The sequence below is a fragment of the Echiichthys vipera genome (genome assembly GCF_963691815.1).
Source record: "Echiichthys vipera genome assembly, chromosome: X".
In the NCBI taxonomy this organism is placed as follows: Eukaryota; Metazoa; Chordata; class Actinopteri; order Perciformes; family Trachinidae; genus Echiichthys; species Echiichthys vipera.
Window position 1 is genome coordinate 1,646,955 of NC_139825.1, and position 19,263 is coordinate 1,666,217.

Sequence of the window (19,263 nt, forward strand, 5' to 3'; positions counted from 1 at the left end):
TCATCCAAATGTATTAATCTCTCGTTTTTTTTACTGTTGCATTTGTTTGATTTATTCTGTTCATTCGTTCTCTTTTCAGGAAACACCGTCTATTGAAGAAAAGACGTCATTACCCAACCTGCTTGCCCCAGTTGCTCCCCCAAAACCTGCACGACCTACCAAGCCTCGTCCCAAAAGTCGGATCTCTCGCTACCGGTCAAGTTCATCCCAGCGTGCCCGGCGGCAACGCCAAGCTCTTGCCCAGCAGGCAGCAGCAGCTGCTACAGCTGCAGCTATGGCAGTAACGCTATCATCAGCTGATCAAGGTGCTTCTCTGGACGAAGAAGGATCTCAGGGTCCATACGGTGCTGAACATGGCCCAGGAGAGAGTGGTCTGGGGGGTCATCTCCTAGATGGAGATGGCCAGGGTCTGAACTGCATAAACAGAGGCAACATGCGCTACCCTAAGACGAAAAAGGTTAGAGGAAATTAAACACTCGTATTTATTATTTTGTATAGTCCTAGCAAATGCAGAGTGAATCATTAATGTTTGTCTTTGTTCTCAGTACCTGGTGACAGAGTGGTTGAATGACAAGGTCCCTGGAGGGGAGAAGGTCCACCAAGAGGTGCCTGTTGAGCGCCCGCTACGGATAACTACTGACCCCACAGTGCTAGCCACCACCCTCAACATGCTGCCAGGCCTCTCCCACTCATCGCTCATCTGCACCACACCCAGACACTACGTCCGCTTCGGCTCCCCCTTCAACCCTGAAAAACGCCGGCCCCGCCCGCTTCAAATGGACGGCACTTATGGCTGCTACAAGAAGGTGAGAGATGCAGCAAGGTATTATAGAAAGATCAAGTACATAGAACATAGAATATATAATGAATAGGAGTCCGAATTAATAAGATTTTATTGGTACCAATACCATTATTGATTCTTCTTATCGGCCTGGCTCCTCATTGATTCCCTGATTAAAAAGAAGTAGCGCTGCAGGTTATCAGCAGCAACAGTTGTTTGATATATGTGTGGGAACACAGTGCAGATGAAATGAGAGAATATTTGTACAGCATCTGTTTTCATTTCAAAAAGGCAGTGGCAGAAAGCAGTGGCACTTGTGCATGGAATGTTGAATACATGTATTCCTGGAATTTAAGGCCATCTTGCGTGTGGACCGATTCTTCCTCTCTGCCATGACTCCTCGTCATTGTTTTGCAATGCGCAACTGTTTCAAAAAATGCTGGAATTAAAGGTTGAATATGTAGAATGAGCACTGTCGTCTATGTAGTGTCTCAAGATCGTAGTCACAACAACAAAAAGTTGTAGCTACAGGAGACCAGAGTCTGTTTGAGCCTGTTTGAACCCATCCTCTCCAGCAAATCACACCATAAAAACAAGTATTACAGAGGAGTTTGACTGACAGACAGCGTTAGCCTTTACAGCTAAGTAAACCTGAAAGTTAATTCTGTACCCCTCAAAACGCAGTTTGTTTTTTTTGGCAGTTTTTCAAGCCTTTTTATTACAGAAGACAGATATGAAATGGGGTGGGGGGGGGCATGCAGCAAAGGGCCGCAGAGTCTAAACCCACGGCAGCTGCCTCGAGGACCTTCTGCCTCTTTACATGGGGCGATGCTCTAACTACTGTGCTACCGGCCGCCCCAGTGTATTATTTAAAAAAAAAAAAAGAAAATCACTTTTCACTCTTTTTTGTTTTTTTAACACTCACACAGGCCTCAAATACACACATGCACAAACAGTACCTATACACATGCATTAATGGAGAGATAAGGCTGCCCCATGAGAAGTGCCCAGAGCAGTTTCGTGGTTTGGTGCCTTGCTCAAGCGCAGTGCCCAGGGGGTGAAATGGCACCTCTCTAGCCTCCAATCCACCCTCCTCTTCAGTTCTGATAGTCTTTGAAGGCACAAAACTCTGATTGATAAGACTATTTTTGAAGCGTTTTTCTCAACTGGAACATGTTCTCTATTCCCAACTCTGACCATGAATGTTGTCATCCTAAGCAAGTGCCAGTGTTACAAGCCTGTCTACAGATCCTTTAAATAATCAATCAAAAACTAAAAGCCTTACAATGTCTGCAATGCAGTTAAATATACAAATTTTACTCTTGGATTACACACCATCGTACCTTAAATTGGTTATAAAATTTATTCCAACCTTAAATGAAGATGTATGTGTAAAAAACATGTTCAATTCTATCATCCAGATTGTTCTTTTTTTATATACTCCAGCCTCTGAGGTATTGGGTTAGGCTGATTAAAGAATTTTTAATGTCTTTTAAACCAATGTCTCAGTGTCTGTTTTTTTAAGCTGACATTGTGGTTGTTTGGTGCAGAGATGGATAAAGCAGGTGGAGGATGAGAGCTGTTCAGCCAGTGTGGAAGATGGCACAGAGTCCACCTCCTCCCAGCAAAGTACCAGTAGCAGATCCACCCCCAACCCCCTGTCCAGCGGTACGTACACCCCTCACCCCACCTCCATTGGACGACTCACTTGGTGCTGTATTTTCTGAAATTACCAAAGCTTGAAGAATAATGAACTATAGATCAGAACTAAGTAACTGGCTGGTATTATTATTAAAAGTACAACTAAGTGAAGAAAGCAGTCCAGATAAAAGTATTTAACATTTCACCACTGTCTCAGTATGTGTTTCTATACCTTTGTGATACAAGAAGTGTGCCCTTCCTTGTTTTCCCAACTCACTTGTGTTATTTCCATATTTTATGTTTTTAAAATCAAAGAACTCAACACACCGTTTAAGAAGCGTCGCTCCAAGTATAAGGCAGAGGGGATGCAAGCACCCTTAGACCATCTGCTTCACCCGCTGTCCCCCATAACACCGCCGCTCCCAGAGGACTCCCTCCATCCGCCACTCCATGCCTCCTGTTGCTCTCTGCTGCCCAACGGCCTGGCCTACTCACCCATGACTTCACTGCCTGCCAGCCGCTGCAACACACCGCTGCATTTTGAAGTAAGGGCACAACCACAAGAACACCTATACATCCACAATCTGCCCAGGTTGAGCAAGTCTCACATGAACACAATGTCTGTGAACATCCATCTCTGACAGCTTGCCTACTTTAGTGAAGTAGTTGTTCTATGAAAATCTCTTCTCCTGCCAGTCTAATCCCATATCATGCACATTTCTTAATTTTCTCCTCACGTTCTGCCTCTCCCTCTACGTATGCCGGCTAGCTGAAAATATTTGAATAGATTTTAAATCTAATACATTTGAATAATGCAGGCAAATGTGCATGCTCTCTAGAGCTATGAAATATTGGTTTTAGGGCTGCAGCCATTTAATCTTTTTATAATCAAGTATTCTTCCGATTATTCCATTGATTAATCAAATAATTTAAAAAATGTTTTAATTTGCAATATATATTCGTATTTTACATAAAATTTATTCTAATTTGTTATTTTGAAAAAATATATATTATGTCTTGGGTAGACCTATTTGGTTTGCTAACAACAGATTTATTTAGAAAATAGATGGATAGATATCAGGAAGAGTGAGTTGCTCTCTTCCTGATTACAGTAACAACAAGCAACAAACAAAACTCAACTGACACATTTCATCAAACAAAACTATAAAGACTGATCAGGTAGGTGACGTTATGTTTATCATTGTAATGAAATACTAAACATAGAGGCACTCACAAGGACAGCTACCATTATCTTCCTGTTTTTAACATCTGCAGTCACTACTGCTCCTTAAAGCGGAACAGCGGCACTCTGTGTAGCTGCTGCTTTCGCCTCAGACGCTGAATCATTGATTTTGTGCTTTTGTGGTATCACAGTTCTAGTTAACAGTGGACACATTGCACCTTTTTGGCTTCTGTGAAATTATGGTGTGCATCTACAAAAATGGTCCGTGTTAAACAATGATCCCTGCGCTGAGCCGCATAACGCACCAGATAAGAATTTAACGATTAATTTTTGTAATTGAGTAACTGGAATTACTCGATTAATTGTTTCAACCCTAATTGGTTTGTAGGCTACATACCTACCAAATATAGTTTTTGCCTAAGTGATAATATAATTCAATTCAATTTCATTTATAGTGCCAAATCATAACAAAAGGTATCTCAGGACACTTTACAGAGTGGACGTGTTTAGGATTTACATAGACCCAACAATTCCCCCGCAGAGTACGATTGCAACGAAAACCTTCCATATTACAGGCAGGAACGTCAGACAGACCCAGCTCTATGGAGGACCGACATCTCTCTGCACCGGTTGGGGAGAAAGAAAAGGAGAGAGAAAAGAAAAACAGATGGACAGAGAGAGACAAAGACAGACACAAAGAGAGACAGACAGACACACTTCCAGAGATGCAAGCAACCACAAAGTAACAGTGACTATAGTGAAAGCTAAAGCAATGTGAATATGACTTACAAGTTATGATAGTTAATATGCAGCAAGCAGGGCAGCAAGAAACAGGCACAGCTAGAGTGACAGAACACGACAATGATAATAAATATAGTGGCAAATATGGAGTTTGCCAACTGCACGGTTGGCAGTGAAGGTGAGGGGCCTCGACAGACCAGATACGGGCAGCAGAGGCTGGCTCTGGGGACGTGGAATGTCACCTCTCTGTCGGGGAAGGAGCTGGAGCTTGTGCGGGAGGTGGAGCGCTACCAGTTAGATCTGGTGGGGCTTACCACCACACACAGTCTCGGTTCTGGAACCGTACTCCTAGATAGGGGTTGGACCCTATTCTTCTCTGGAGTTTCCCAGGGTGTGAGGCGCCAGGCGGGTGTGGGGATACTCACACACCCCCGGCTGAGCGCTGCGGTGTTGGAGTTCACCCCAGTGGACGAGAGGGTCGCCTCCTTACGCCTGCGGGTGGTAAGGGGGACACTTTTGTGGGCCATCCAGTCTCTGTACACCCAAAGCGAGAGCTGTGTCCGGATCCTCGGCAGTAAGTCGAATTCGTTCCCGGAGGGGGTTGGCCTCTGCCAGGGGTGCGCTTTGTCACCAATCCTGTTCGTGATTTTCATGGACAGGATATTGAGGCGTTTGTGTATTTGCACCGAACAGCAGTTCAGAGTATTCTGCCTTCTTGGAGATCCTGAATGGAGTCCTGCATGGGGCTCCAGTAGGGGACTCCATAGTTCTGCTGGGAGACTTCAAACGCCCACGTGGGCAATGATGGAGATACCTGGATCTAAATCCGAGCGGCCGTCTTTTATTAGACTTCTGTGCTAGTCACGGATTGTCTATAACTAACACCATGTTCGAACATAAGGATGCTCATAAGTGTACATGGTACCAGAGCAACCTAGGCCAAAGGTCGATGAACGATTTTGGGATTGTATCATCTGATCTGAGGCCGTATGTTTTGGACACTTGAGTAGAGAGAGGGGCAGAGCTGTCAACTGATCACCATCTGGTGATGAGTTGGGTCAGAGGATGGGGGAAGATTCTGGACAGACCAGGTAAGCCCAAAAGAGTAGTGCGGGTGAACTGGAAACGTCTGAAGGATACTGTGGGAGGTGCTGCGGGAGTATGGGGTGGAGGGGTCACTTTTGTGGGCCGTCCAGTCTCTGTACACCCAAAGCGAGAGCTGTGTGTGTGTGGATCCTCGGCAGTAAGTCGGATTCATTCCCGGTGGGGGTTGGCCTCTGCCAGGGGTGCGCTTTGTCACCAATCCTGTTCGGGATTTTCATGGACAGGAAATCGAGGCATAGTCGTGGTGGGGAGGGGTTGCAGTTCGGTGGGATGAGGATCTCCTCTCTGCTTTTTGCAGATGATATGGTCCTTATGGCATCGTTGGTCAGTGACCTTCAGCACTTACTGGATCAGTTCGCAGCCGAGTGTTAACTGCTGGGATGAGGATCGGCACCTCTAAATCTGAGGCCATGGCTCTCAGCAGGAAACCGTTGGATTGCTTACTCCAGGTAGGGAATGAGTCCTTACCCCAAGTGAAGGAGTTCAAGTACCTCAGGATCATGTTCACAAGTTAGGGGACGATGGAGCGGGAGTTTGGCCCGCAGAATCGGAGCAGCGGGGGTGGTGTTGCAGTCACTCTACCCCACCGTTGTGATGAAAAGAGAGCTTAGCCGGAAGGCCCTTAGAGATAGGATGAGAAGTTCAGCCATCCGTGAGGAACTCAGAGTAGAGCCGCGGCTCCTTTGAGTTGAAAGGAGCCAGTTGAGGTGGTTGTATGATACAGGAAGAAAGGATAAAAGCTCAGGGTATCAGCAACAGGATTATCCCTCAGCAGACTAGGCCTAGCAGCATCATTAAGCATGACAAAACCAGCTTAAAAATAACAACATTGCTAAGGGCTCGTAAGCCCTAGCTATAAGCTTTATCAAAAAGGAAAGTTTTAAGTTTACTCTTGATTATGGGGATAGTGTCTGCCTCCCGAATAACAATTGGGAGTTTTTCCCACAGGAGAGGAACTTGTTAGCTGAGGGCTCTGCCTCCCGTTCTACTTTTGGAGACTCTAGGTATGACAAGTAGCCCTGCATTCTCAGAGCGCAGCGATCTAGTCGGGTAATACTGTACTATGAGCTCTTTAAGATACGATGGAGCCTGACCAATAAGAGCTTTGTAGGTAAGGAGAAGGATTTTAAATTCTGTTCTAGATTTTACATGTAGCCAATGCAAAGAAGCTAATACAGGAGAAATATGTTCTCTTCGATTTGTTTTAGTTAGTACACGAGCTGCAGCATTTTGGACCAACTGGAGACTCTTAACAGACTTATTGGAGCAGCCTGATAATAAGGAGTTGCAATAGTCCAGCCTAGAAGTAACAAATGCATGGACTAATTTTTCTGCATCTCTCTTAGACACAATGTTCCTAATTTTCGCAATATTACGCAGGGGAAAATATGCAGGCATTGTCGTTAGTTTTATGTGAGAATCAAAGGACATATCCTGATCAAAAATAACACCCAGATTCCTTACTTTGGTGCTGGAGGACAACACAACATAATCCAGAGTAACATGTAAAAACTGAGATCTATTGTGAAAGAAATTCTCTGGAGTCCTCAGTGTTTCTCAAATCATGTCTTTACTAAATACTGCTGCAGACAGGAGAGAGGTCATACCAACAGCCGGGTCTCCAACCATCTCTGCCTGTCTCCAAATTTCTTCAGCAGATATACAAGTCACATCAAAGCATCTTACAAACACAATGACATTAGAATAAACAAAAACACACTACTCAATTTTTATGACCCCAGTGGGTGTTATCAGTGTTTATGACCCCCCTTTTGTCACCATTTGCAATCCCCATGTGACTCCTATCCACAATCCCCCAGCACTCATTCTCAGCTTGACTGTTAGGCTAATCAAGGATTTACAATCATAGATAAATAAGGTAGGTCAATCTTTGGTTATTTCTCACATTCCCCCCTTTTGACACAAAGTGTCAAATAATTTTTTGGAAATAACACAATATCATCAACTAACTCTTTCTTTGACTACACACTGCAAACATTAGTAGAGGTTCACTTTTAACTCTCCCAATATGACAAGGAAAAATAAAAACAACAAAAAACATTAAAACAAACACAATTCTATTCACACCATATCATCATCTGAGCCACTATATAGGTTTCTTTGCTTTATTATGCCTCATTCGTCGCATGGATGCCATTTTCTTCTCTCTTCCATGTCCTGGTGTCAGAGGTTACCAGCACTTAACACACCGTCGGAGACAGTCTTTACCACTGTCTCATTTAATTTCTTGAGCACCATCATCTGCAATGGCGTTGCCCTGTGAAAACTGAGTTGTTATAGTCAGCGTGAACACTTTTAACTGTAAACAGGTAAAAGTGTTAGAGACAAAAGGTTAAGAACAAAAGGTTTTCCTGTAGGAGTGAGAATGCCACAGTTTTTCCCAGAGTGTGAAAGTTAGGGACAATATTAAAGCATATTGTGACTCTGACACTGTATCATCCGTTGCGCCTAGAAAGAAAACCACAGATTAATACAAATAACTGTTCGTTTTAGCAGACGAGTTATTTGGCAGTTTAGTTCAAAGGCAAACACAGAAAGAGCAGTTAGATGGACTCCTCGCAGAACCATCTATGAAGAAAAACAGAATTATCGTTAGACACTATGTATCAAACAATGCTTCCCATGGTTTTGATCCACTGTTAAACATTTCCATTCAAGAATGGTTCTCCATCTTCACCTGTCGGATCAAAGCTCAAAGATTAAGACGGTACAGCGCTTCAGGCTGACATTAAACATTAGTGTGACAATGAGTATCATGCATAACTTGCACACTTCGAAAATACAATAGGGTCAGATGTTAGTGTTTGTTAATCGACATAAAACTATTGACATACAATTATCATGCAAAAATTAAAAAGAAACAATCAGAGCTCGATCGGTTAGGTCATCTTAAGTCGGTAGAGGCTGTTTGCCTCAGCAGTCACATTCTAAAAAGTCAGTCATTGGCCAAGTTTCTTTATACAGGGTTAGGGGAGATCTCCACAGAAACATAAAATAATCCATAAGTGGCAATAGAATTTAATCTATTTATTTATTTATTTTAAAAACCCATCCAGTTCCTATGGATGCAGTCAGGACCCACTTATTATCATTATTAATAATATTATCCTTATTATTATTGTTATATCTAATGCTTCAATTTGCAAAAACAAGACGTATGTTTCTGAAAACTTCACCATCACTATGGCAGTTTTTTAAACCAGGTTTTCCCAGAAAACTGTACCATTAAATTCCAAAAATTCAAATACCATTGAGAGTGAAAGCAAAAAACCCAGAATAATGAGTCAGGATTTACAGTGATGCATCAATATTGCATTTTCTAAAATCAATCACCAGAAACTCAAACCTGTGACATCTATGACGCCTCTTCAGGTAAAATGGGAGTTATATTTGAGATATTCCACAATGGCATGCTTGTTTTATAAGAAATAATCAGTGTTGCTTTCAATATCTTGATTTTTTTCTTATGTGAGCTAAAAAATATTTTGTCTGAGCATAGCAATCAAAACCTTAACTTTCTGTTTGTCTAATGATCAACTCTTAATGCAAAACCCTAATTTTCCCTATTGACACCAATACTTATTCTTAATAAATGTTCCTATATGTATATGCAAGTGTATGTATGTGTTGAACATTAACATCCTGTTCATTCTAAGTTCAACTAACGTGTCATCTAGTGTGGATGTTTTTATCTTTAATTTCTAATTTGTGATTTTCAAATGCTCTGACCTTCCTCCGCTGTCTGTATGGCCTGTTCATGGGGGAACCATGAAAAAACACGCAACCAGGACTTCTCTGGATCTTCAGCATTGAGCCACTGTCCCAGTCTCCTTCTTTCTCTCCTTCTGATGTTGTCTTGATGAGGCCATCTTTGTCCAGGATTCTGTGCCCCATTCTGCTGGTAAAGTGAACCAAATGGCCGGTCGATTGTTGGCCCATCGGAGTTCACACCTCTTCTGCTCCCCCTACTTGCAATCTTTAGTTCCTCTGGCTGCCATGTCCTGAACACAAGCTCTTCAGTGTTCAATTCAACTGAACATCTGGTGCCGTGGACATCCGTTTCCTTTTCTTCAGGCCAGTAGTCAAAAAGAAGTTGCTGTTTGGAGAGAGAACTTTCTGGAGAAGCAAAGCAAGCTTTTTCTTTGTTTCAGTCTGTTTTCCTCCGTCACTGGCTTTGTGACAACTGACACATCAGATGCAGGTTCAGTCTCCCCCCCCCCTCATTGTCAGAGTCCTTCTGGGAATATGCATATGGGCTTGATGGAGGGGCTGCATGCTTGGAGACATTAGGAGGAGGCCGTTGTCTTTTATCCCTAATCTCTGCTCCTCATCATTCATTCACTTCTTCTCTTTCTGTCACACATACTTATTTCTATAACTGAGTTTGCTTTCCACCTTTCTTTCCCTACTTGCTGTCCCTTTCTCTCTCATCACTTTACCCTCTTCACTATATATGTACCTAAATATGTGCCTAATAAAAGACGAAAAAAACAAAAAAAACCTCTTAGTCTAGTAATGCCAAAATGGAAGCTCTCAACCACATTAACCCATTTATCTGCTATAAATTTAGCAGGATCTTTAAAAATTTTAACTTTCCCATTTTGTTTCCCATTTTCTATTGACTCCTTCAGATGTGCTTTTACTTTCAATGGGCTTATTGTTCACTCAGACTATTTCACACATGCTGATCTTTCCATACGAACATGGTTAGATCTTATCACACATACACTAACTTTGGATAATCTTTCAGCCAGGTGGTTTATACGACACATTCGTTCAGAGCAACGCACCCTTTAATATCCAAACTGGATATTTAGACACTGAAATGAGTTACCCCAAAGTTTATTTTTCTTACCACATTCATACGGCCATTTTATTGTAGTTGGGAATCCCTACACTCATGCAAATTATATTTGCATTTCAAAAATTTCTACTCCTTTAAATAATTGGTTCAGAAATCATTCATTTTTCCCTAAATGCTTCTCTTCTCTCTTCTCTCATTTGTTAGGTTGCACCAACCTCTCACAACACATTATATTCATTTATGTCTATTCAAGACATCACTTATATAGCTTTAAGTGCATATATATATTTTTATTAAACTAGTCTACAAAATAAAATTACACAGAAAATATGAAGACGGTCCAATCTCCAAACAGGACTCATTGGACCTTGATATTCAACCCTACAGGATTCATAGAATATCAGACAGCAGACCACATTGTCTTGAACTGTCACCTATCTTCTCAGAGCCTCAAAATCACACAGAAAATGAAACTAGTCTTCAAAACCACAAAGGACATATGAAGACGGTCCGGCCTCTACAAATAGACTCGTCGGACCTTATATTCAAACTCACAGGAATTACAGAATATCTTGACAGCAGACCAAACACAGGTTCTCGAACTGTCGCCTAGGTTTACACACCTCCTTTTGAGCTTCAAAAACCCCACAAGTAAATGAAGCTTGTCTTCAAAATTACACACGAGATATGATCTAAAAAACACTGTACTCACGTTTAAAATGGATGGAGCGTCTGCTGTCCAGCACCCGTTCCTGACATCAGGCGGAATCCTGTCCTCCTTTGGTGGAGCGGAATTTTTCCTTACCGGTTTAACCTTCAGTCAGGACTCAGGCCTGATCAGCAGAGCGTCCATCCCATCCTCGTCGCCAAATGTGAAAGAAATTCTCTGGAGTCCTCAGTGTTTCTCAAATCATGTCTTTACTAAATACTGCTGCAGACAGGAGAGAGGTCATACCAACAGCCGGGTCTCCAACCATCTCTGCCTGTCTCCAAATTTCTTCAGCAGATATACAAGTCACATCAAAGCATCTTACAAACACAATGACATTAGAATAAACAAAAACACACTACTCAATTTTTATGACCCCAGTGGGTGTTATCAGTGTTTATGACCCCCCTTTTGTCACCATTTGCAATCCCCATGTGACTCCTATCCACAATCCCCCAGCACTCATTCTCAGCTTGACTGTTATGCTAATCAAGGATTTACAATCATAGATAAATAAGGTAGGTCAATCTTTGGTTATTTCTCACACTATCTGATAAATAAGACTTAAACCAGCTTAATGCGGTTCCCTTAATACCAATTAGATGCTCTGGTCTCTGTAGCAGGATGCAATGGTCAATAGTGTCGAAGGCCGCACTAAGATCTAGTAAAACAAGTACAGAGACAAGTTCTTTGTCTGAAGCTATTAGAAGGTCGTTAGTATTTTTTTTTACCAGTGCTGCCTCAGTGCTATAATTTATTCTAAATCCTGACTGGAAGTCCTCAAATAACTCATTATTATGTAAAAAGTCACACAGCTGATTGGCGACTCATTTCTTGAGGATTTTAGAGAAAAAAGGAAGGTCAGATATAGGTCTATAGTTGGCTAGAACCTCTGGATCAAGATTGGGCTTTTAAGAAGAGGTTTGATTACAGCTATTTTAAAAGACTGTGGTCCATAACCTGCTGATAAAGACATATTAATAATTTCCAATACAGAAGTGCTAACTAAAGGTAACACTTCTTTAAGTAACCTGGTTGGAATAGAGTCTAGGAGCCAAGTAGAGGGAATTGATGCTGAAATAGTAAAGGTTTATTTGTTAAGGTCAACTGTAGGAAAGCAGTTGTGTAGTTGTTTCTATGGTTCCTGGGTTTGAAGAAAAATTTGTGCCAAGCGAGTTGATTTTGTCTCTAATAGTTATAATTTTATCATTAAAGAAGGCCATGAAGTTGTTACTACTGGGGGTTATAGGAATACATTGCTCAATAGAGCTGTGGCTCTCTGTCAGCCTGGCTACAGTGCTGAAAAGAAATCTAGGATTGTTATTCTCCTCTATTAACGATGGGTAATAGAGGAGGCTGCTCTGGCATTACGGAGGGCCTTCCTATATGTTTTAGGACTTTCTTGCCAAACTAAGCGAGATACCTCCAATTTAGTGGAACGCCATTTACTTTCTAATTTCGTGATACTTGTTTTAATTCACGGGTTTGTGAGTTATAGCACGGAGCTAACTTCCTCTGTTTCATTATCTTCTTTTTTAAAGGAGCAACAGAGTCGAGCGTTGTCCGTAGTGAGCCTGCAACACTGTCAACAATGTGATCAATTTCAGAGAAACTAACGTTAGTGCAGGAATCTGAAATATTTGGACAAAGCATTAAATTAAATGCAGATTCCTTAAATTTAGTTATAGCACTATCAGATAAACATCTAGAGTAGAAACTTTTGCCCAGAGGTGAGTAGTTCTGTAATACTAATTCAGAAGTTATTAAATAATGGTCTGATAAAATAGGATTCTGTGGAAAGACTAAGTCATTGATTTCCACACTATAAGCCAAAACAAGGTCATGGGTCTGATTAAAACAGTGAGTTGGTTTATGTACACTCTGACAAAAACCAATGGAATCTAAAAGAGAGATAAACCCAGTACTAAGGCTATTATTATTATTATCAACGTCCACGTGAATATTAAAATCTCCTATAATGATAACTTTATCAGATTTAAGGACTAAATTTGACAGAAACTCTGAGAATTCAAATAGAAATTCAGAGTACGGACCAGGAGCACGGTACGCTATGACAAGTAAAATCAGCACTGACCAGGGTTCTATCGGCTTGAGTCAAGTTGACCTCACCACAACCAGAGCCGTGTCCCTGGTGGAGCACTGCCACTCCGCGGGGCAACGGCAGGAGGTGGAAGGTGTCAAAGACTTGGGCTTGGCTTTCTGGTGGTGCCAGCGGGACTCGGTGAGTGCTGGTGCCGGAGATCCGTTGGTGATGGAGCCAGTCCACGCAAGGTGATGTTGTTGGTGGCCGTCATGGTCCGGTCACCAGCGCCAGAAGTCTTAAGATGGGCGACGAGCTTCGCCTGGGTCGTGACGACGGAGTAGAGATCCAGGAGGATTTTTTCACTCTCCATGAGGTCAGCCTTCAGGCCAGAGATATTCTCCCTCAGTTTTGAGATTGTGGGGAGACAGGACTCGCACACGGCCATCATGTCGCAGCCTGTGCTGGGGATCCGTCACCCTGGGACACAGAACCGTCACAGGGAGGTTAGTTTGATTCCGGACCTAGAGCCGTATGTCCAGGGAGACCTTCTTTACTCCTGGTCAGGCAGCCCACTTCACCAGTTGCTTTTAGAAAAAAAAGTGCCAGTTTCTCAGTGTGATCAGAGGCAACCACTGGCCCGATGGTTCAAAGCTTCATTCCATGTTCCAAAAAATATATACAATAAAAGCTGGGCACGAGTAATACCCTACTATATACTACACAGTTTGTACGCTAAATTTGTGGCCAGCTAGAACAGTCGACGCTGCACCTCTGCTTCAAAATAAATTCATCCACACAGAGCAACAGCACTTTACACAGTCGGACGCTCAGCTTCTACTGACTTCAATGGGGAAGCGTAGAGCGGGTTGTTCCACTGCAGCCAAACTAGACGCTCATTGGATAAATGCTGGGTTTTGTCCCGCCCATCGTACGCTCCGCGTCTCTGGGGGTCCATTGGACAGTGGGCTGACCCGGATGCACGGCTTCTGCATGATGAGTGGATGAGCTGTCTGTAGCGGAATCCTTTTTTGATTGGCAGCTAATTGAGCGAATCAGCGATCTTGAAGAATAAACATCCAGGGGAGCATTTTCCAAGTTTTTCATTACGTTGTTCTGAACTGATCCAGAGACTTTACCGATCCCCAGAGACTTTCTTTGTTAAAAACCACTGGCGTGTTTGGCTACTCTGTTCTTTCACTCTGTGGTTTCTTTCCCCAATGAGTAGTGGCAGCTGCGGAGCCTCTCCCCCCGTCACTCACACTCACAGGCAGTCACACTTCACAGTAGCCTGGCGCAGCAGTCAGCTGTCTATATGAACTCACGACATTAGCTGCTCATCATTGGCAACATGGCAGCTATATTTAAAAAATCTTTACATATTTATATTAACATAATGACCTAATGTGTTCATCCACCCAGTCTGTATCCTGTATCTTCTATTTCCCTGTTTTGAGTACACTGTGTCCCCCCTCATGTTTGAAAGCCTGTGCTAGAATGATAAGTGCTTGTAAAGCATTTTTTTTAAAATAGGGTTGGGACTTTAACGCGTTAATTATGATTAATTGATAACAGAAAAAATAATGCGACCAAAAAAATAACGCAATAAATCGCAATTTATTTTTGCACTCAGTGCGGAACGTTGCTCATTGCACGAGTTCCTGCCCGGCCCGTAATACTGATGCACAGGATGCAACACGAGAGAAATAAAACCGAAAAATTCAACTCCCACCGGAGCTGCTGCCAACGTAAGCACAGACAACGCTGAACATGCTGCAGCTAACGTTAGCACAGACAACCCTGAACAAGCTGCAGCTAATGTTAGCACAGACAACGCTGAACATGCTGCAGCTAACGTTAGCACAGACAACGCTGAACATGCTGCAGCTAACGTTAGCACAGACAACGCTGAACATGCTGCAGCTAACGTTAGCACAGACAACGCTGAACATGCTGCAGCTAACGTTAGCACAGACTGCGCTGAACATGCTGCAGCTATTGTCAGCACAGACAACGCTGAACATTCTGCAGCTAACGTCAGCACAGACTACGCTGAACATGCTGCAGCTAACGTTAGCACAGACAACGCTGTACATGCTGCAGCTAACGTTAGCACAGACAACGCTGAACATGCTGCAGCTAACGTCAGCACAGACAACGCTGAACATGCTGCAGCTAATGTTATCACAGACAACGCTGAACATGCTGCAGCTAACACTGAACATGCTGCAGCTAATGTTAGCACAGACAACGCTGAACAACAGGGTTCTGTCCTTGGACCGATTCTTTTCACCTTATATATGCTTCCCTTAGGAATTATTATAAGGAAGCACTCCATACATTTTCATTGTTATGCTGATGATACACAATTATATTTGTCGATCAAACCAGAAGAAACCCATCAGTTAGATAAACTTCAAATGTGCATTAAGGAAATAAAAAGCTGGATGACCTGCAATTTCCTGATGTTAAACTCAGACAAAACTGAAATTATTGTACTTGGCCCCAAAGGCCTCCGAAACTCAATAGCTAAAGACATTGTTACTCTGGATGATGTTGTGTTGTCCTCCAGCACCACAGTAAGGAATCTGGGTGTTATTTTTGATCAGGATATGTCCTTCGATTCTCACATAAAACTGACAACAAGGACTGCATATTTTCACCTGCGTAATATTGCAAAAATTAGGAACATTGTGTCTCAGAAAGATGCAGAGAAACTTGTTCATGCATTTGTTACTTCTAGGCTGGACTATTGCAATTCCTTATTATCAGGCTGCTCCAATAAGTCTGTTAAGAGTCTCCAGTTAGTCCAAAATGCTGCAGCTCGTGTACTAACTAAAACAAATAGAAGAGAACATATTTCTCCTGTATTAGCTTCTCTGCACTGGCTACCTGTAAAATCTAGAATAGAATTTAAAATCCTTCTCCTTACGTACAAAGCTCTTATTGGTCAGGCTCCGTCGTATCTTAAAGAGCTCATAGTACCGTATTACCCGACTAGATCACTGCGCTCTGAGAATGCAGGGCTACTCGTCGTTCCTAGAGTCTCCAAAAGTAGAATGGGAGGCAGAGCCTTCAGCTACCAAGCTCCTCTCCTGTGGAACCAACTCCCAAATGTTATTCGGGAGGCAGACACTGTCCCCTTATTTAAGAGTAAACTTAAAACTTTCCTTTTTGATAAAGCTTACAGCTAGGGCTTACGATGAGACTTTATTCTGCTTAATTATGCTGCTATAGGCCTAGTCTGCCGGGGGATAATACTTTTCCTGATACTCTGAGCTTCTCTCCTCTCTGTCTGAATCATTCATGTCCCATCAATGCATGTTACTGATTCAGCTTCTTCCCCGGAGCTGTTTGTGCTTTGTCGTCTCGCAGGTCTCTGCTGATCGTGGTGGTGCTTGCTGCCGTGGTCCTACATGACGCTTCCTGCTGCTATTGTCACTGTTACTCATATATACTATCACTAGTTTAATAAACTATAAAATTTGTAGCTGTATTGTAGCTGCTATTGCCACTACTCATCATTGATCATGTTTGCCACCATAATTATTATCATTTTCATATTCTGTCACTTTAGCTGTGCTTGTTTCTACTATTCTGTTGTAGTAACTGCCTTAACATATACGTCATATTCACATTACTATAAATATTATAGTTACTGTTAGGCTTTGCTTGCATCTCTGGAAGTGTGTCTGTCTGTCTCTCCCTGTCCATCTGTGTGTCTTTTCTCTCTTTCTCTCTCCTTTTCTTCCTCCCCAACCGGTCAAGACAGATGGCCGTCCTCCACAGAGCTGGGTCTGTCTGACGTTCCTGCCTGTTATAGGGAAGGTTTTCGTTGCCACTGTACTCTACAGAGGAATTGTTGGGTCTATGTAAATCATAAATAAGTCATTGAGTGTGGTCTTTACCTACTCTGTAAAGTGTCCTGAGATAACTTTTGTTATGATTTGACACTATAAATAAAATTGAATTGAATTGAATTGAATTGAACATGCTGCAGCTAACGTTAGCACAGACAACGCTGAACATGCTGCAGCTAACACTGAACATGCTGCAGCTAATGTTAGCACAGACAACGCTGTACATGCTGCAGCTAATGTGAGCACAGACAATGCTGAACATGCTGCAGCTAACATTAGCACAGACAACGCTGAACATGCTGCAGCTAATGTTATCACAGACAACGCTGAACATGCTGCAGCTAACACTGAACATGCTGCAGCTAATGTTAGCACAGACAACGCTGAACATGCTGCAGCTAACGTTAGCACAGACAACGCTGAACATGCTGCAGCTAACACTAAACATGCTGCAGCTAATGTTAGCACAGACAACGCTGTACATGCTGCAGCTAATGTTAGCACAGACAACGCTGAACATGCTGCAGCTAACGTTAGCACAGACAACGCTGAACATGCTGCAGCTAACGTTAGCACAGACAGCGCTGAACATGCTGCAGCTAACGTTAGCACAGACAATGCTGAACATGCTGCAGCTAACGTTAGCAAAGACAACACTGAACATGCTGCAGCTAACGTTAACACAGACAACACTGAACATGCTGCAGCTAACTTTAACACAGACAACGCTGAACATGCTGCAGCTAACGTTAGCACAGACAACGCTGAACATGCTGCAGCTGACGTTAGTACAGACTACACTCCTAGGTGGGAGTGTCATTAGTTGATGGATCATATTTGTTTCTGTTTTGGAAAACATGGAGAAAAAGCACTCTATGTTAAACCGTTCATTTTATGCCAAGGATATTATTCTAAATATCTTTGCAATGTTAGGTTTCCACTTTTCTTGGATATACAGTACTAAGCACTGTTTTATTTTTTATAATATATTAAGTCATATATCAAAATCCATTTAAATTGAAAGATTAGATAATTTTTTGTAATTGTGTCCCACCACTAAAAAAATAAATAATGTTCCTACATATTTGAAGAGAATATGAAAATAACTGACTATATGAGATCAGAAAAGGTTCTGTTTATTTTTATACAATGATTAAGATTTGGAGTGAATCATACAGTTCTGTTTGTGTTATACATTGTGAATGGTCATGAAAATGTAATTACACACTTACCAATGAAACTTATACCTGGGCAGACTTTTCCAGTCATAATTAATGTTTGGGACACACCATGAGTGTTTCACATTGAAGTTTCTAAGAGCTTTTGCTTTTCTCTGTAGAACATATCATCCCCTGAGACGTCTCCTATTCACCGGCCGGAGTCCATCTCTCCTGAGGTACGTTCCCATCTCTCTGCGACTAACTCCTGATTGCTGATACAAAGTTCAATGCTACTAACTGCTGACTTGCTACTCAAATGTATCTAATTATTTTTGTCCTCTACCCCTGTCCTCTATTTCTCTGTGTTTTTTCTCCAACTTCAGCCATATCTTCAGACTGACTTTGAAATCCCTCGGCCTCAGTTTCCCGACCTGTCACTCCCATCCAGCTTGGAGAGTCCTGTGGCTATGACCTCAGATGACTTCTCCCTTCCTGGAGGCCCTTCAGGCCATGATTCCCAGGGCCCTTCATTTGTAGGGACCAGTTCCCTAAATCCAATGCCCTGTCCTTCCTTAGACCTAACCTCTCAAAATAGGGAGCAGGCCTTCAGGACAGAGTTCAACCTCATATACACCTGCTCGCCCCTCAACTCAAACCTGGGGAACCCCGTTGCCACAGACCGCCACCTCTCCCAATCAGAAGGTGGCTTTTCCCCAGCAGAGTCCTTCCACAGTTCCATAAGCGGTCAAGGGCTGCTGGGAGATGTAGGCCCCGGCTCCATGTCACCCTACGGCGAGCATCATTATGGCGGAGGCTACCCGGATAGTGGCACACCTCCTCACACCAGCAACCCACCACAAAAGAAGAAGGCAAGTCCACATCTTTACAACTGCAAAGTGAAAAATGTTCGTGAACAACAGTTTTTCAGCGTTTCATCTGTTCTTCTCAAGCATGAATGACTTTGAGTGTGATCTGTGCAAACTGAAAAGCCAAACCTCATAATATGCGAGTTTGCTCGTTTACTTTGTTTTAAATCAATATCAATTGGCCCCTCATGTCAGGTGGTCAAATCCAAAAGCCACAGGCATTTATAAAGATATTTAACCATTTGATGTTTCTATCTGAAATGATTTCGACTCTGTAGCTTTGACCCCCCCCCCCTCCCCATTCTCCCCCTCAACACCCCCCCCCCCCCCCTTCCTTTGCTGCTCCTTGACA

The 19,263-nt window shown here is 42.6% G+C and overlaps 1 protein-coding gene across 4 annotated transcripts in view; it reads left to right on the forward strand.

Moving 5' to 3' along the window:
* The window catches only part of setd5 (SET domain containing 5), a 75,836-nt gene that overhangs the window by 29,785 nt on the left and 26,788 nt on the right, over positions 1-19,263 (forward strand). For all 4 annotated transcript variants that reach the window (XM_083938913.1, XM_083938912.1, XM_083938911.1 and 1 more), the window contains exons 14-19: positions 80-457; positions 546-806; positions 2,332-2,449; positions 2,738-2,967; positions 18,225-18,281; positions 18,429-18,914. In XM_083938913.1, coding sequence (XP_083795039.1) covers positions 80-457; positions 546-806; positions 2,332-2,449; positions 2,738-2,967; positions 18,225-18,281; positions 18,429-18,914 — 1,530 coding nt within the window. The remainder of the gene's footprint in view (positions 1-79; positions 458-545; positions 807-2,331; positions 2,450-2,737; positions 2,968-18,224; positions 18,282-18,428; positions 18,915-19,263) is intronic.